Source organism: Enhydra lutris, unplaced genomic scaffold (assembly GCF_002288905.1).
Source record: "Enhydra lutris kenyoni isolate GAN:26980312 unplaced genomic scaffold, ASM228890v2 scaffoldscaffold13, whole genome shotgun sequence".
Classification (NCBI taxonomy): domain Eukaryota; kingdom Metazoa; phylum Chordata; class Mammalia; order Carnivora; family Mustelidae; genus Enhydra; species Enhydra lutris.
In genome coordinates, this window is record NW_019154097.1 from 36,673,642 (window position 1) to 36,688,977 (window position 15,336).

The 15,336-nt window shown below is 57.9% G+C and overlaps 1 protein-coding gene across 1 annotated transcript; it reads left to right on the forward strand.

The window, feature by feature from the left end:
- The first annotated feature begins 51 nt into the window (after window positions 1–51).
- On the forward strand, window positions 52–9,454 carry LOC111145589 (carboxyl ester lipase). Its single transcript, XM_022500567.1, has 11 exons — window positions 52–2,121; window positions 3,996–4,146; window positions 4,238–4,360; window positions 4,521–4,718; window positions 5,350–5,480; window positions 5,643–5,750; window positions 5,868–5,985; window positions 7,124–7,310; window positions 7,472–7,675; window positions 8,601–8,798; window positions 9,139–9,454. The coding sequence occupies exons 1-11, from the start codon at window positions 2,056–2,058 to the stop codon at window positions 9,452–9,454; spliced, it is 1,800 nt and encodes a 599-aa protein (XP_022356275.1). The 5' UTR covers window positions 52–2,055.
- Window positions 9,455–15,336: the final 5,882 nt, after the last annotated feature.

The following is a 15,336-nucleotide window of genomic DNA, read 5'->3' on the forward strand; positions in this document are numbered from 1 at the left end:
GCCACAGGACGGTTTCCTCTTGCAGGTTGGCGGGGAACAGCTGGGAGCGCCCCAGATTCCAGGCCCCAGATGGTCCTAGAGCCGCGAGCTCAGCCCTTACTGCTCCAGATGTGTTCTTGAGTAGTCCTGGGGACACAGACCGTGTTGTGTCTCCGCTCCCTGGTGTGAAACCAGAGGTAGTGCAGGGTTCTTGGGGGACGGAGCTGGCTCTCCCCGGGGAGCACTCCCACCCATGCCAGGGGACGGTTGTGCCAAGGCCCTGCAGAGCATCCTGGGCCAGAGATGAGCCCGATCACCCCCTTCCTCAGCCAGCAGACTGGGCTACCTATTGTAACAGGTCCCTAAGTCACATTCTAAAGTCCAGTGCCTCAGACAAGCCCGTCTGCTGCCCAGGCTCCAGGGGAGCCCTCTCAGAGGACAGATGAGGAGCCCCGTGGCTCACAGTTGGCCTGAAGTGGCTGGTCCTGGCCACCTGCCTTGCAGAGCGCCCCGTGGCCCCACTTCCTGCTGCTGGGGATCAGGAGGGGTCCCCTCCCCCATATTCAGAATAACTTCCTGTAGAGCAGGTTCTCAAAATTGGAAAAGCTGGACAGAAGGTGTGAGTTAACAAATCCCTGTCCTCGTGCGGGGCGGGGGCCTCAGGCTCTTTACCCGCTTGCCCGCACACCACGCAGCCGTAGGCACGCGAGCCCCAGCCCAGCCTGCACAGCCCCTTCTAGCTTTCCTAACACCTCCCACCCGCAGTCGCCCACCTGTCCCCGCCCTCACCACCTTTCTCCAGCCTCTCGCCCGCTCTGTCCCAAACCGTTCGGATCTGGAGGACAGGTTTGACGGCAGCAGACACAATGGCCGTGGGGCCGTGGCCTGCGTCCACGGCACAGGCTCCCGGGCAGCAGAGGGCCTGCCCGGGCCCAAGCAGCAGGGCTGTCGGCCTGATGGGGCTCCTCTGTCCCCTGGCTCGTGAATACGCCCCCCTCCCTGGAGGTGGGTCGTGCAGTAGGGCCTGGGCATCCTCGGTGAGCTATGACCCTGGGGGCAGCCGAACTCAAAGGCCCCATCACAGGCCTTGTCCTTGGCCTGCCTTTTCTCATAAGTAACCCCTGGTGACCAGAGTTCTGCACAGCCACAGGGAACTGGTTGCTTTTGCTGCCACCCCTACTTCTGTGCTCTGTTTTCTCCCTCCCACTCTCCCCCACCCCCATCTCCGTCCCTTCTGCTCTCTGTTGGTCGGTCTCCGTCTCTACTTGGCTTTGCCCCAGGGTCTTGCTGTGGCCCATTTTTGTTGCCAGAAAGCCTGGTTTTTCCTTTTCTTTAAGGAAGCCCTCAAGGTTGGGCTGGAGCCCCACTTCCCCCTTTGCCTTTTCCGCCTGAGCCTCTCGTCTTCCATCCCAGCACTCCGATCCCCTGTGCTGCTGGGGGTCCCCACACCTGGCTCAGACTGCACACCCAGCGGCCCTTGATAGCGAGGGGCGACCACACTGGCTGGCGAGTGGCACCCAGCCGTCTGTGTCCTAGAAGTCACACGCCCAGTTCCCGCCAAGCTCCTGCTGCTGAGCTGGGGACGGTGGAGGCAGGCCGCGGAGACCAAACATGCCCCTTTCTCTGAGAGCAGAACCAAGTGCCTGTGAGTCAGTGAGCCGGCTCACGGCGCTGTTCACCCGGGCAGCCGACAGCCTGGTGACCTTGTGCCCTGTGCCATCTGCCTCGGCTCCCAGGTGGGCAGTAAGCCGCACAGGTGCACTGTGGCGCCAGGGCCACGGGGCAGCCAGCCCTGGGAAAGATCGCCTGTTCCCACAGTGTTTGTGCATGCGAGTGTGTGCGCACGCGCATGGCCTGCTGCGTGACCTTGGCCCAGCGCGAGGTAGCTGGAAACAGCGGCTATCTCCTGGCCCAGGTTCACTGCCTGGAGTGTGGCCAGGCTGCAGGGAGGGGCTGAGGTAGGAGGAGGGAAAAGGGGCCCTCTGCGGGCAGCTGCCAACTCAGAGTCCTGGCCGGCTCCAACCCCATAAATATCCGTGGGGCAGCGGGAGGGCTGCACACAGGCTGGCGCACACCATGGGTCACCTGGGGCTGGTCGTCTTGGGCCTCACCTGCTGCTGGGCAGCTGTGAGCGCGGCAAAGGTAAGCGAGGGCCCAGCAGAGGGGCCACTGGCCTCTCACTAAGTGGGACCTGGGAACGGGACGGCACCGCGGAGGGAGGACAGGCAGGGTCATGGGCAGGAAGAGCCAACCTGAAAGGAACCCGTGGTCAAAATGACATTTCCTGGGCACTACATGTTTTGTGTATGTTCCCATTACAGGGTACAGCATGCCAAATTAAATCTGGATTTCATACAAATCACGAAGTTTTTGGTGTGGGTATGTTCTGTGCAGTATTTGGGGTATATTTACACTAAAAACAAAATCAATTTACGTGACATTCAAAGGCAACTGGGAGTCCTCAGTCTTTATTTCCTGAGTCTGGGGACCCAACACCCCCCTGGCTCTTTCCAGAGAGGTCGATGTCCCTTTTCATAGAAGGGGCCTGAGCAGACTAGCCGTCACCCAAGCTCACACAGCCACCAATGGCTGAACAGAAACCTGGAACCCCAGAGTGGCTCCCAACCTAACCTCCAGGTCCCAAGAGGGTGGTCCCCACCTGCTCGCTGGAGAGTCAGGAGGCCGCCCAGGGCGGGTACGCCATCGGCCGCAGTCTGCAGAACAGGGCAGGGAGAGGGCTTCAGGCTCAAAACCCCACAGACACATGGCTGTGTGGTGTCCACCCTCCTCCAGCTGTCCTGGGGCCTGCCCCTTGGCCCCGGAGGTTTAGGTGCTGGCCCCAAGAGGTCATGGTCTTCGGCAGGTGGGGGGGCCTTCTCTGAGGGCAGAAAGGGCCAGGATTGCTTCCCGCTGTTCCAGCAGCCAGTGTCCCCTCACCCAGGGCCCTCAGGCCAGTCTCAGTTCTGCGAGGTGACTTCCCAATCCCCAGGCACCGACCTGGCCTGCTGCCCCATCCCAGCAGCCGGGAAGCCTGTCAGAAAAGATGCCTGGAGGCCTGAAACCAGGCTGCGCTGCCCAGCAGGGAGAGGGGGTGCAGCTGGGGGAACAGACATGTGCCTTGCCCCCTTGAGGCACCTGGTGAGAGTTGCTCCGGCCTCCTCTCCAATTCCAACCTCCCCCCGCCCGGCCCCTGTTAGCCCCGACCTTACAGGGTGCTGAGACTCCAGTGGGGCCGAGGGGTGGGGGGCTGCCCTGCCCTAGGCCCTCTTGAAGCTAGCACCGGTGAGAGCCAGGAAGCAGACCCCCGCCAAGGGGCCAGACAGATGGGGAGGCAGCCCTAGCAGGGGATAAGAGCCTGGCTCTCCCACAGGGTGACCAAGCAGGCAGGCCTCAGTTCCTTTCTGTGACAAAGGGTAGATGAGCACCAGCCCCCAGAACCCTCCTGAAGATGGGCGGCATTGGCCACATGGAGCCAGCTGGGAGCCAGGGCTGGATGCACAGCAGGGATTCTGATGGCCTGGGGGGAGGTGAGGGGCTTTCTCAGCACTGAGCACAAGGGCTGTGAGGAGTTGGCACCAGGCCACTGACTCGAGACCAGCTGGACACGGTGGGGGGCAGGGGACACAAGGGAAGCACACGGGCCGTGAAGGAGACATTGCTGCTGCCCATCTTACAGATGGGGTAACAGCCTCGTGGTCACAGCTAGATGGCCATCTCCGAGATCCAGACCTCTACCCCACTTCCCCTGGCCTACTCGGAAGGCTACCCGGAGTGGGAACACACTGGTTGACCCAACTTCCCCCAAGATTCAGGGAGCAGGACACCCTCAGTGTCCAGGACCAAGGCAGAAAGCTGTGCCTCTAGCAATGAGGCAAGTGGCAGGGCTCGGGCACGTTGGCCCCTGCTGGAAGCGGTCTCTGGGGAGCCTCTGGGCGCCCTGGGGCCTGTTCAGGTTGCCGCCCACCCCCATTCGGGACACCCCCCGGGCCTGCCTGAGCCTCGGCCTCTACCCCCAGCTGGGCGCAGTGTACACGGAAGGAGGTTTCGTGGAAGGCGTCAACAAGAAGCTTGGCCTCTTTGGCGACTATGTGGACATCTTCAAGGGCATCCCCTTCGCTGCACCCCCAAAGGCCCTGGAGAACCCCCAGCGGCACCCCGGCTGGCAAGGTGGGAGAGGGCAGGGGCCGGTGAGGCCGCGCGCCTGGGAGGGCCGTGGGGCGGCTGCCATCCTCACACCTGCCCCACGGGCCGCCCGCAGGAACCCTGAAGGCCAAGAACTTCAAGAAGCGGTGCCTGCAGGCCACCATCACCCAGGACAACACCTACGGGGCAGAGGACTGCCTCTACCTCAACATCTGGGTCCCCCAGGGCAAGAAGGAAGGTGGGTTCGCCCTCCCCACACCCCACAGGTGGCCCCCAAGCCCTGCCCTCGTGTCTGGGGGGCTCCAGAGCCAAACTTCCCTGCGATCGACACGGTGCGGAGGGAGCTGGGGGTGGGGGGCGGCATCTGGGGTGACCGGACCTGCTCTGCTCTGCCTTAGTCTCTCGGAACCTGCCCGTCATGATCTGGATCTACGGAGGTGGCTTCCTCATGGGGTCCGGCCACGGGGCCAACTTTCTCAGCAACTACCTATATGACGGGGAAGAGATCGCCACGCGGGGCAACGTCATTGTGGTCACCTTCAACTACCGCGTCGGGCCCCTGGGCTTCCTCAGCACTGGGGACGCCAACCTGCCAGGTCCGCCAGCTGTCCTGGGCACCGGGGCGGGGGATCAAGTGCGCCCCACCCCGTGAGCTCTGAGCCGGGCGGGGGTGCCCCTCAGCTCCCATCGTGCTCGAGCAGCTCCCGCCAGTCCTCCTAGAAAGGCCCAGAATCCCATTTGCAGAGCCAGGGAGTTGGAGAGGCGCTGTGAGAGGCAGAAGCTCCTTGGCTGCTGGAGCGAAAGAACAGAGGCTGCCAGACAGACGGACAGACAGACAGAGTGGGACCCAGAGGCCTGGGGAGCAGGTGCAGGGAGCCCAGGGAAAGAGACAGAAGATAAGACTTTGCCAGGGCAACACAGGAGCTGCAGGACAGCCAGACAGACAAGGGTGGCTGTGGGAGGGAGGGAGAGAGAGGAGCAGACCTGTCCTCTTGCTCCCCCCGCCCCGTCCCCAGCCTGAGCCCCACACCTGCCCCAGCAGCCCACCCAGCCAGCCTCCAGGAGACCCACCATTCAACATCTGGGGGCTCAGTCAGGGTCTGTGCGCAGTCGAGGACATTCTCAGCCCGCACATGTGCACTGTGCACCCCATATGGGCCAGGCCCTGGCACCCCCAGACTGGGCCACAGATCCCTGACGGAGCCCCCTCTCCCACGCTGCCCCCAGGTAACTTTGGCCTTCGGGATCAGCACATGGCCATCGCTTGGGTGAAGAGGAACATCGCAGCCTTCGGGGGGGACCCCGACAACATCACTATCTTTGGGGAATCAGCTGGAGGTGCCAGCGTTTCTCTACAGGTCTGGGGGCCCCGGAGTTGGGACCTGCCCCTGAGGGTGTGGGAGGGAGCCACTGGGGGCAGGGAGGAGAGGGCCTAGAACTGATGCGTGAGGTGTCCTTGGCTAAGCCCGGGGTGGGCAGGTGGCGTGAGGCCTTGGTGACGGGACCTGTGTGTGCTGCAGACCCTCTCTCCCTACAACAAGGGCCTCATCCGCCGAGCCATCAGCCAGAGTGGCGTGGCCCTGTGCCCGTGGGCCATCCAGAGGAACCCCCTCTTCTGGGCCAAAAGGGTAAGGTGGAGCTGTGGTGGGCAGGGGAGGGGCCTCCCTCCTTTCCACTCTGTCCTGGACTGCGGCACCCTCTGCCCAGAACACTGGCCTCACCCACCTGCCTACCCCCGACTCCAGATCGCTGAGAAGGTGGGCTGCCCCTTGGACGATACCGCCAGGATGGCCAGGTGTCTGAAGGTTACCGACCCCCGCGCCCTGACACTGGCCTACAAGATGCCCCTGGCCGGCACAGAGTGTGAGTGGAGGCTGCTGGGCAGGGCCCGGGGGGCTCGGGGTCAGGCGACAGCCATGCTCCTGGAGAAGAGAGGGGCTGCGGGCTGTGAGGCTGGCCTGGCCCCGGATGGCTGGCCTCCCGCGGCAGCGTGCTTCCCCCAGCACCCTCGCAGGCTCAGTCGCCCGGCTGTAAGGAGCGGAGACATTCTTTCTCTGTACCCCAGTGGGTCATGACCCCTTTAAGAAGCAGATGACCACGTGGGCTCCACCCCCCGACAAGGCACACATCCGTGGTCATTTGGGCACAATTTTAGGGAGACTCATGGACCCAAAACCAAGAGCCTTTGTCCTAGACGGTCATTTGTTCTCCCTGCTACTCATGCAGTCAGCATGCACCCACCAAGCACCCACAGGAGCCTCTGGTCCTCCCAGCTCTGCTCCTCTGGGCCCGAACGCTGGGGAGCCCGACAGCCCAGTGGGCTGGGATTAGCCCTTGCTCACCCTTCCGATGCTAAGTAAGAGACCCCATCATTTGCGTCTTGACCTGATGCCAATTAAACCATAGTGTTCTGAGCAAAGCGGACGCAAAGCAACCACGTGGCCCCACCTGCCAACCAGTCGTTCCCTCTGGTGTGCACTGGGAGGAAAAGCAGCCGGCCTGGGCCTCCCGAAGGCCGCTGCCTCCACGTGCCCTGAGCCAGCTCTGCAGTCCTTTTGGGGCCAGCTCAGGGGGTCTGCAGGACAATGAGGACCTCGCAGTTTCTGGCGAACACGCTGGAACCCAGCCCCGAGAGGGGGTGAGCCTCTTTCATCATCCGTCCTCTCAATTCCTTCCCCATCTTCCTCCCAGGGGCTGGAGGGAGGACAGCCTTGGGCTCCAGACCGGTGGTGTTCTGCCTGGGCGGTTCTGCTCCAGCACGCATGACCACGTTGGGAGACAGTTTTGATTGTCACGACTGCAGAAGGGGCGCCACAGGCATCCCGCGGGTTGAGGGATGCGGCTGGACATCCTGCAGGGCGCTGGACCTCGGATTATCCCGCCCTTAATGTTGGCGGTGCTGAGGCCGGAGAAGCCGGGCCTGGGTCAGAGGAGGCGGGAGGTCGGGCTGGAGTCGAGTCTGGGTGCAGGACGTGTCAGAGCCCGCCTCTCTCCCACCCAGATCCCATGCTGCACTATCTGGGCTTCCTCCCTGCCGTGGACGGAGACTTCATTCCCGATGACCCCGTCAACCTGTACGCCAACACGGCCGACATTGACTACATAGCGGGCACCAACAACATGGACGGCCACATCTTTGCCAGCTTCGACATGCCCGCCATCAACAAGAACAGCCAGGAGGTCACGGAGTAAGCAGTGGGCGCGGGGCCTGGGGGGCGGTGCCCAGGGGTGGCTGACAGAGGTCAGACCCAGGTTTGGGGGGCATTCTGTGGCCCTCTGCTGGGTGGGGGTGCAGATACCCTCCCACTGGCACTGGGTAGAGGGTCCAGTGCTGGTGTGATCCCTGCAGAGAGGACTTCTACAAGCTGGTCAGCGGGTTCACCATCACCAAGGGGCTTAGGGGTGCCAATGCCACCTTTGGCATCTACACTGAGCCCTGGGCCCTCGACGCATCCCAAGAGACCAAGAAGAAGACCGTGGTGGACTTGGAGACTGACATCCTCTTCCTGGTGCCCACCGAGATTGCCGTGGCCCAGCACAGAGCCAATGCCAAGTGAGGACCTGGGCAGGGAGGCCCCCTGGGGAGGCCCACCCACCTGGGATGGAGCACCTGAGCCCTCAGGCCTCTTGGGAGGCTGGCTCATGGGTGTCTGCGAGGCCTGGGAAAGCCGGGCTTGGGTCCCCACCTGGGCCTGTGCCACCTGCTTTGTCCAGGCCTGATGAGACCTGAGAGGGCCCCTCCCTACCTCCCAGCCTCAGGGGGCTTTGCAAAACCCCCCTGCGATCCTCTGGCCGGCCTGGCACCCTGTGCCCTCTCTCACTCCACAGTCCTTCCCACTGAAAAGTTCTTGAGCTGGTCGACCTTCCCCTCGTGCTGCATGGAAGGAAAGAACCCTGGGTGATGATGGTCTCTGTTGTGGGTTCAGCTTGACCTACTTTCAAAATAACTTCCAAAGTAACTTAGGCCTGGGACCACATTAAAAATCTCTATATGATAATAGCCAATGAAATTAAACAAAAGTTAAGAATGTTTAAAAGTAAGAAAACAGTATACCCGGCATCTAGAGAAAGCTTCGCAGCAGCTAAGCAGTAAATGTAGCTCTGAGCTTCCTGTCAGTCAAGGCAAAAAGGGAAACATCTGATGGTATATAGCTTGTTCAATTAAATTAAGATATACATTCACTTGCAGGACAAAAAAGATCTTTCTTGATACTGAATTACAGGAGAAAGCTGCCTTAGTGGGTTTTGTGGAGGTGAATTATCAACACAACTGAAATCGTAGATGCCCTGAATCTGTGGCTTTGGCCCACGGCTTTCCCTTTCCCAGGTGTCAGCATCCCAGCTTCTTCATGAGGCTTGTGGGAATTCCCCAGACCCTTCCCTGCTCCCCCCATGGCTCCCTCCGGAGCCCACCCCTGCGCTGGGTGGCCTCAGGTGAGCACCTTGCCAGCGTGGGTGCTCTCCCCTTCCCTCCTCAGGAGTGCCAAAACCTACACCTACGTGTTCTCCCACCCCTCTCGGATGCCCACCTACCCAAAATGGATGGGGGCTGACCACGCAGATGACCTCCAGTATGTCTTTGGGAAGCCCTTCGCCACCCCCCTAGGCTACCGGACCCAAGACAGGACGGTCTCCAAGACCATGATCGCCTACTGGACCAACTTTGCCAGAACTGGGTAAGGCAGCAGGGAGGCTGAGCCCAGAGCCCCTGCCACCTGGCCCTGCGGGCCTGGGTTCTAGTCTCTGTTCCCTCACTTACACGTAAGCTCCTCCAGCCTCGGTACCTCTGTCTGTCTGTGAGGCCGGGGTACTGCCCGGGGCCCTGGGATCAGCACTGCCTGGGGCTCCACGTGCCCAGCCAGGGCCAAGGCGCCATCCTGCGAGGGGCCCCGACGGTAAGGGCGGTGCAGAGCGGGGAGGGCTGTCCAGGCAAGCCAGGGCCCAGGTGGGCGAGGGACACAGGTCTCCAGCCTCCTGTGAGTCCCCAGCCCCGCCCAGCCTTTTTCTTGCCTGCAGGGACCCCAATATGGGACATTCGGCTGTGCCCACGCACTGGGATCCCTACAGCATAGAAAATGGCAACTACCTGGAGATCACCAAGAAGATGGACGGCAATTCCATGAAGCAGCACCTGAGGACCAGCTACCTCCGCTACTGGACCTTGACCTTCGAGGCCCTGCCCACAGTGAGCGGAAATGGGGCCATCCCTGCGCCCCCCTCGGGGGACTCTGAGGCCGCCCCCGCTCCCCCCTCCGGGGATTCTGAGGCCGCCCCCGCTCCCCCCTCGGGGGACTCTGAGGGAGCTCAGATGCCTGTAGTCATCAGCTTCTAATGTCCTCGACCCTAAGAAGCCATAGGGTGAGACCCCAGGGGGCCCACTTCCCCTCCAGAGCTCCTCCCGAATAAAAGCTTCATCTGTCTGGCATCTTCCTTTGCTCCCAAGGCCCTAGCTGGAGGAAGCAGGGCTCTCAGGCTCAGGCCCAGCCACTGGGCCGACCGCCTTCCCCTGGGGTCCGTCAGTCTTCAAGCTCCAGGAAGTCTGGAGAACGACCCTCCCTCTAGCGAGGAGGAGACAGGTTTGAAGACGTGAAGTGTCAGAGCAGGACCGGGCTGCAGGTGTGGGTCCCCCCACCCTGGACTGCTGCTTCCCAGGGGGCACGGTGGGCAGTGGCCACAGGTGAGAGAGGACCTGGGCTCTGGGGGCTGTTGCCTCCCCTGGACCGGTGGAACCTGGCAGCACCAGCTCCTCTGGGGCTCGGCAGGGACCTCCGTGTTCTAACTGGGGTCTGGGCACCTGGCCTGGGAGGAGGAACGGACTCTGCTTCTAGCTGGATGTGAGTTGAAGAGAGAACAGAGCTTCACACTGGAAGGTCAGAAGCAAAAGTTGTAAGGGGTTTGGGCATTGGGTGGCTCTGGCAGAGTTGGGGGCGGGAGGCGGAGGTCAGGGTCAGGGTCATTCCCACATCTGGGAGTCTGGGCATCCTTCATTGGGCGGCGAACTTAAGCAGCCTGAGGTCACCATGGCCACAGTGAGGGGTCGGGGACGCCAAGAGGGGGTCATACACCTCAGATCATGAAACTCCAAAGCTAGTGCTCGAAACGATGTTGGGGGGTGTCTTCCCCACCCCTCACCCATTCTTTTGACTCTGTGAGGCCGTGCTGAAGGCTCAAAGGAGAGAAGATTCTGGAGTCCTGAGTGGCTCTGCCTGGTGGTGGGGGGTGGGACTGGAGACAGCAGCCGCCGCGAGGCAGCCAACACGCTTTCCCTCTCTAGCCACAGATGGAAGACTGAGGTCTGGGGAACTGAGTCCTGTGGCCGCCATGCAGCAGAGCTGCAGGGGGGCAAACCCGTCCCCCCAAGAAGGAGGGTACAGTCAGGCTGGCGTGGGACCGCCGTGGCTACGCTGGGCTTCCTGGCTTAGTTGAGGGCTCTCAGGGGTGAAGAGGGGATTCCTTGTCACAGACTGAGGAGATGGGCCCTTGTGGCAGTGTGGGCCTTTTCTGGTGACCGTCCCTGCTCTTGGCCAACAGAAGCACAAGGATCCAACAGTGGGTCCCTCCTCTGCCACAGTAGTTTGCACACGACTTCTCTAAGTGTTTCTGCCTACTCTCAGGAGCCTCCTGGCACTGCAGGAGAAACCTCACACCCCATGGCCTCCGACGCACCCCAGACTGGCCCTGGGACGGGCACTTCCAGCCCTTACTGGGGGAAAGCGCAGCTGTGCCTGCCTGTCATTCAGAAAATCGCATCCCGGGAGGGCTGGGCCGAGTCAGAATGGCTGGGGGCACTGGGATCCGGGCTGTGCCCAGCCCCCGGGCTGCACGGAAAAGGCCTCTCCGGCTAAGGCAGCCTTGCTGGATGTCTGGGGGCCTGGGGGACACCTGCCGCTGTTGGGTCATCCCACAATTCCTCGGGCTTTTACCTTTACAGCCCATAGCCAGAGCATGAGGTTGAAAATACAGCTGATCCCTGAACAGCATGGGGGTTAGGCCAGCCGACACCGCCCCCCACCGTCAGAAATCCACATATAATGTTTGACTCCCCAAAAATGTAACATCTAACACCTTACTGTTGACTAGAAGCCTCATAGGTAGCACAAACGATTAACGCATACTTTGTGTTTGTATTATACGTTATCTTCTTTCAATAAGTAAGCAAGAGAAAAGAGAATGTTAAGAAACTCATACGGCAGGGATGCCTGGGTGGCTCAGTGGGTTAAAGCCTCTGCCTTTGGCTCAGGTCATGATCCCAGGGTGCTGGGATCAAGCCCCACAGCATCGGGCTCTCTGCTCAGCAGGGAGCCTGCTTCCCCTTCTCTCTGCCTGCCTCTCTGCCTACTTGTGATCTCTGTCAAATAAATGAATAAAATCTTAAAAAAAAAAAAAAAAAAAAAAAAATCAAAAAGGACAGAAAAAAACATTAAAATCCTGGACCCAAAAGGAGAAAAACCCAAGTGAAACCCCCCCCCCACCCCCGCAGCACAGTTGAGGGGCAGGCTGGCAGCTGTCCAGGGTCCTGGAGCCTCCCCCCCAACCCCCACTCACCTCCAGGGGGCCAGGAGTTAACCTTTATGTTAACCTTTAATGGTGATGCCCAAGGAGGACAACTGGGGAAGCTGAGGACAGCCCCTGTTTACCACCCTAGTGACACATCTCACTGTGTCCTTGGGTCGGCAGTCTTGGCGGGATTCCTCCCCCTCTCTCCCCTGCCTCATTTTTCAACCCTCCCTGCAGGAAAGTTTCGAACGACCCCCTTCCTCCGTGACATAACCAAATCACAGACCTGGGCAAAGAACACGGCTATCCCAGGGGGCTGGAAGCTCTAAGGGCTCTGGCCTAGCTCCCTTTTAGGACAAGTCGGTACCAACAAGACCGAGGCCACAAGCTGGTGATTGCACGATCTGGTGGACTTCAGAACCACATGGTCTGGGAATTCGTCTTGGCCAGTGGGGGGGACTGGGTGGTCTTTCATGGGCAGGACTCTGCACCCTTACCCTCACAAACCAGCACCGAACTGGAATTCGTCAGACCCCAGCCAGGATGAGTGGCCCCCGTGTGCCTGGCCGAGAGAGGTGGGCAGGGTAGAGGCTTCTGAAGTGTTTCTGGGCAAAATCAATTATATGAAGAGTTGCAGGAAGGTGGAAATCCTAGGTCACAGGTAGAAGAAGTGCTTAAGGAATAAGGCTCAGCTGAAGCCTTAAGTCTGGTTTGTAATCTTTCCCCTGGATTCAAAGCAAGCTCAGAAGACGGTCTACGGACGGAGGTTTGCAGTTCAGGTAAAGGGCTGACCACGGGCCCCTAGAGAGAACTTAGGACGCCAAGTCCTGCTCGACCATAGTCCACTGGCTAATAACCTGCCCCTGGCCTTTTCCCTCCCACATTGCACATTTTGATCTGTTTACAATCCTAATCCCCACCCCCGCTACTTAATGCTGATGGAATTCAAATCTAACCCTGAAACCTCTAAGTTCCTAACTGGTCATAAGTTCCTCGTCCTAAACCCCAATAAAACAAGCAGAAAATGCTTCCTCTTCCTCGGAAGCTAAGAAAGCTAAGAAAGGCAGCTGCCGCACTGGGTCAGGAAATGGTCCTTGCAAACGTTATTGTTTAAAAACCAGCATAAAGGGGCGTCTGGGTGGCTCAGTGGGTTAAAGCCTCTGCCTTCGGCTCAGGTCATGATCCCAGGGTCCTGGGATCAAGCCCCACTTCGGGCTCTCTGCTCAGTAGGGAGCCTGCTTCCTCCTCTCTCTCTGCCTGCCTACTTGTGATCTCTGCCTGTCAAATAAATAAATAAAATCTTTTAAAAAAACAGCATAAAATATATACAACATAAAACATGCCAATTTAACTACTTCTAAGACACGATTCAGTGACATTAGTGCCGTTCGTACTGTTGTGCAAACATCACATACCGAGTTCCAGAACTTTTTCGTCACCCCCGACAGAAACTTTGTATCCATTGATCAATAACACCCTGTTGTCCCTTCTCCCCTCCCCCACCTGGTAGTCTCTTCTATTTTCTGTGCCCCTCAGTTTGCCTGCTCTAGATATTTCTAGATATACCTGAAGTGGGACCGCCGTGTTTCCAAGGTCCGTCTGTGTTGCGGCGCGTCACAGCGCCAGCCCTCCTGACGGCTGGAGCCACTCCCAGCGTGTGTCGCTGTCATACGGTTGTCGCGGCACTTCCTCACAGTCCTTTAGTTCCTGTGCAGCTGGTAGGGATGTTCCCGCTTTCACGGCAGATTCCCGCACCACACTTCTTGGTCCGTCTCACTAAAAGGTTTGTCGGCTTTGGTGGTTCTTTTTCTAGTTCCTTCAAGTGCTATCGTTCGGTTACTGACTTGAAATCTTCCTTCTTCTGTAATATAGGCATCGGCTGCTAGAAATTCTGCTGTTAGCCCTGCTTCCGCTGTGTCCCGTAACTTACAGTACGTTGCGTTTTTGTTTCCACTTGTGTCAAGTTATTCTCTGACATCCTTCGTGATTTCTTCTTTGACCCCCGGGTTATTGTGCTGCTTCATTTCCACATTCTTTTGAGGAGCCCGTGTTCCTTCCACCTTTCCCTTCTGTGCTGCTTCTTTTTTTGTATTTGACAGAGAGAGAGAGAGTGAGATAGTGCGCAGGGGAGAGGGAGAAGCAGGCTTCCCGCTGAGCAGGGAGCCCGATGAGGGGCTCGATCCCAGGACCGCGGGATCACGACCAGAGCCAAAGGCAGACGCTTAACAACTGAGCCACCCAGGCGCCTTTGCCTTCTGCTTCTATCCCACCTGATTGGAAAAGATACTCACATATTTCATTCTTTACAATTTATTAGGACTTGTTTCGTGGCCTCACAGATGGCATGTCCTGGGGAATGTCCCATGTGCCCTTGAGAAGCCCGTGTGCCTGGCTGCCGTTGTGAAGGCCTCCGCTTCTGTGCGCCGGGTCTGACAGAGTGTGGTTTAAGTCCTCTGTCCCGAGCCATCGTCCACCCGGATTCTCCCAGCCATTGTTCAAGTCACGTAGTCAGGTCTCCGACTCCCTTTAAAAAGATGTCAGGTTTTGCTTTAGGGATGGAGGGTTACAACTGTTATTTTTTTCTTGATGAATGGAAATTTTTATCGGGGCATACTGACCTTCTTTGTCTCTTGTTAGCTTTTTGACTTAAAATCAATGTTGTCAGATAATAGAGCTGCCCCAGCTGTTTACTGTTCTGGTGGAATCTTTTCCTACCCTTTTATTTTCAACCCTTTTGCAGATTTCTCTCAAAGGGAGTCTCTTTGGGGGCACCTGGGTGGCTCAGTTGGTTAAGCATCTGCCTTTGGCTCAGGTCATGATCCAGGGGTCCAGGGATGGAGCCCCACGTCAGGCTTCCTACTCATCGGAAGCCTGCTTCTCCCTCTCCTCCCTGCTTGAGCTCTTTCTCTTAAACAAACAAACAAACAAGTAAGTAAATAAATAGTATCTTAAGAAAAAACTCCCCAAAACCAAAGCGAGTCTGTTTGAATACAGCATATTAGTGGAACATGTTTTTTTAATCCATTTTGCCAAACTCGGCCTTTTATGTGGAACCTTTAACCCATTTATATTTAATTACTGATGACTTCCTTCTTCCATTAGCTACTTGTTTTCTGCATGTCCTATATACTTTTTGTTCAATTTTTCCATTCCTGCTTTTTATGGATTTAGCTGATTATTTTATAGTGTACACTTTTGATTCCCTTCCACCCTTTTGTATGTATTTCTAAAAAAAGATTTTATTGGTTACCTTTGGGATTGCAATTAACATCTTAAACTTAGAGCAACCTAGTTTGGTAATACCAAGTTCATTCAGTAGTATACACTCAGCTCTTGTAAATTCCCATCCCCACTTCCTTTATGTATCCTGTTCCCATTAACACAGATTTACAGTTTCATAAATTTGCTTTTTACATTATATAGAAAAAAGGAGTTATACACCTAAATTGAAATGATACAGGCTTTTTAAGTGATCTATTACTTAGCTCTCCTTGAGCTCTTTACTTTCCCTATGGCTTTCAGTTACTGTCTAGTGTTCTCTCATTCAGCCTGAAGGGTTTGCTTGTAGGATTTCTTGTAGGCAGGTCTACTGATAACAAAATCCCTTAACTTCCTTTATCTGGCAATGTCCTCATTTCCCTTCACCCTGAAGAGATAGTGGGTCCCTTTGAGTTTTTCTTCCTTGAAGTCCATTGAGCGTCTCCACGTGTAGAGGTA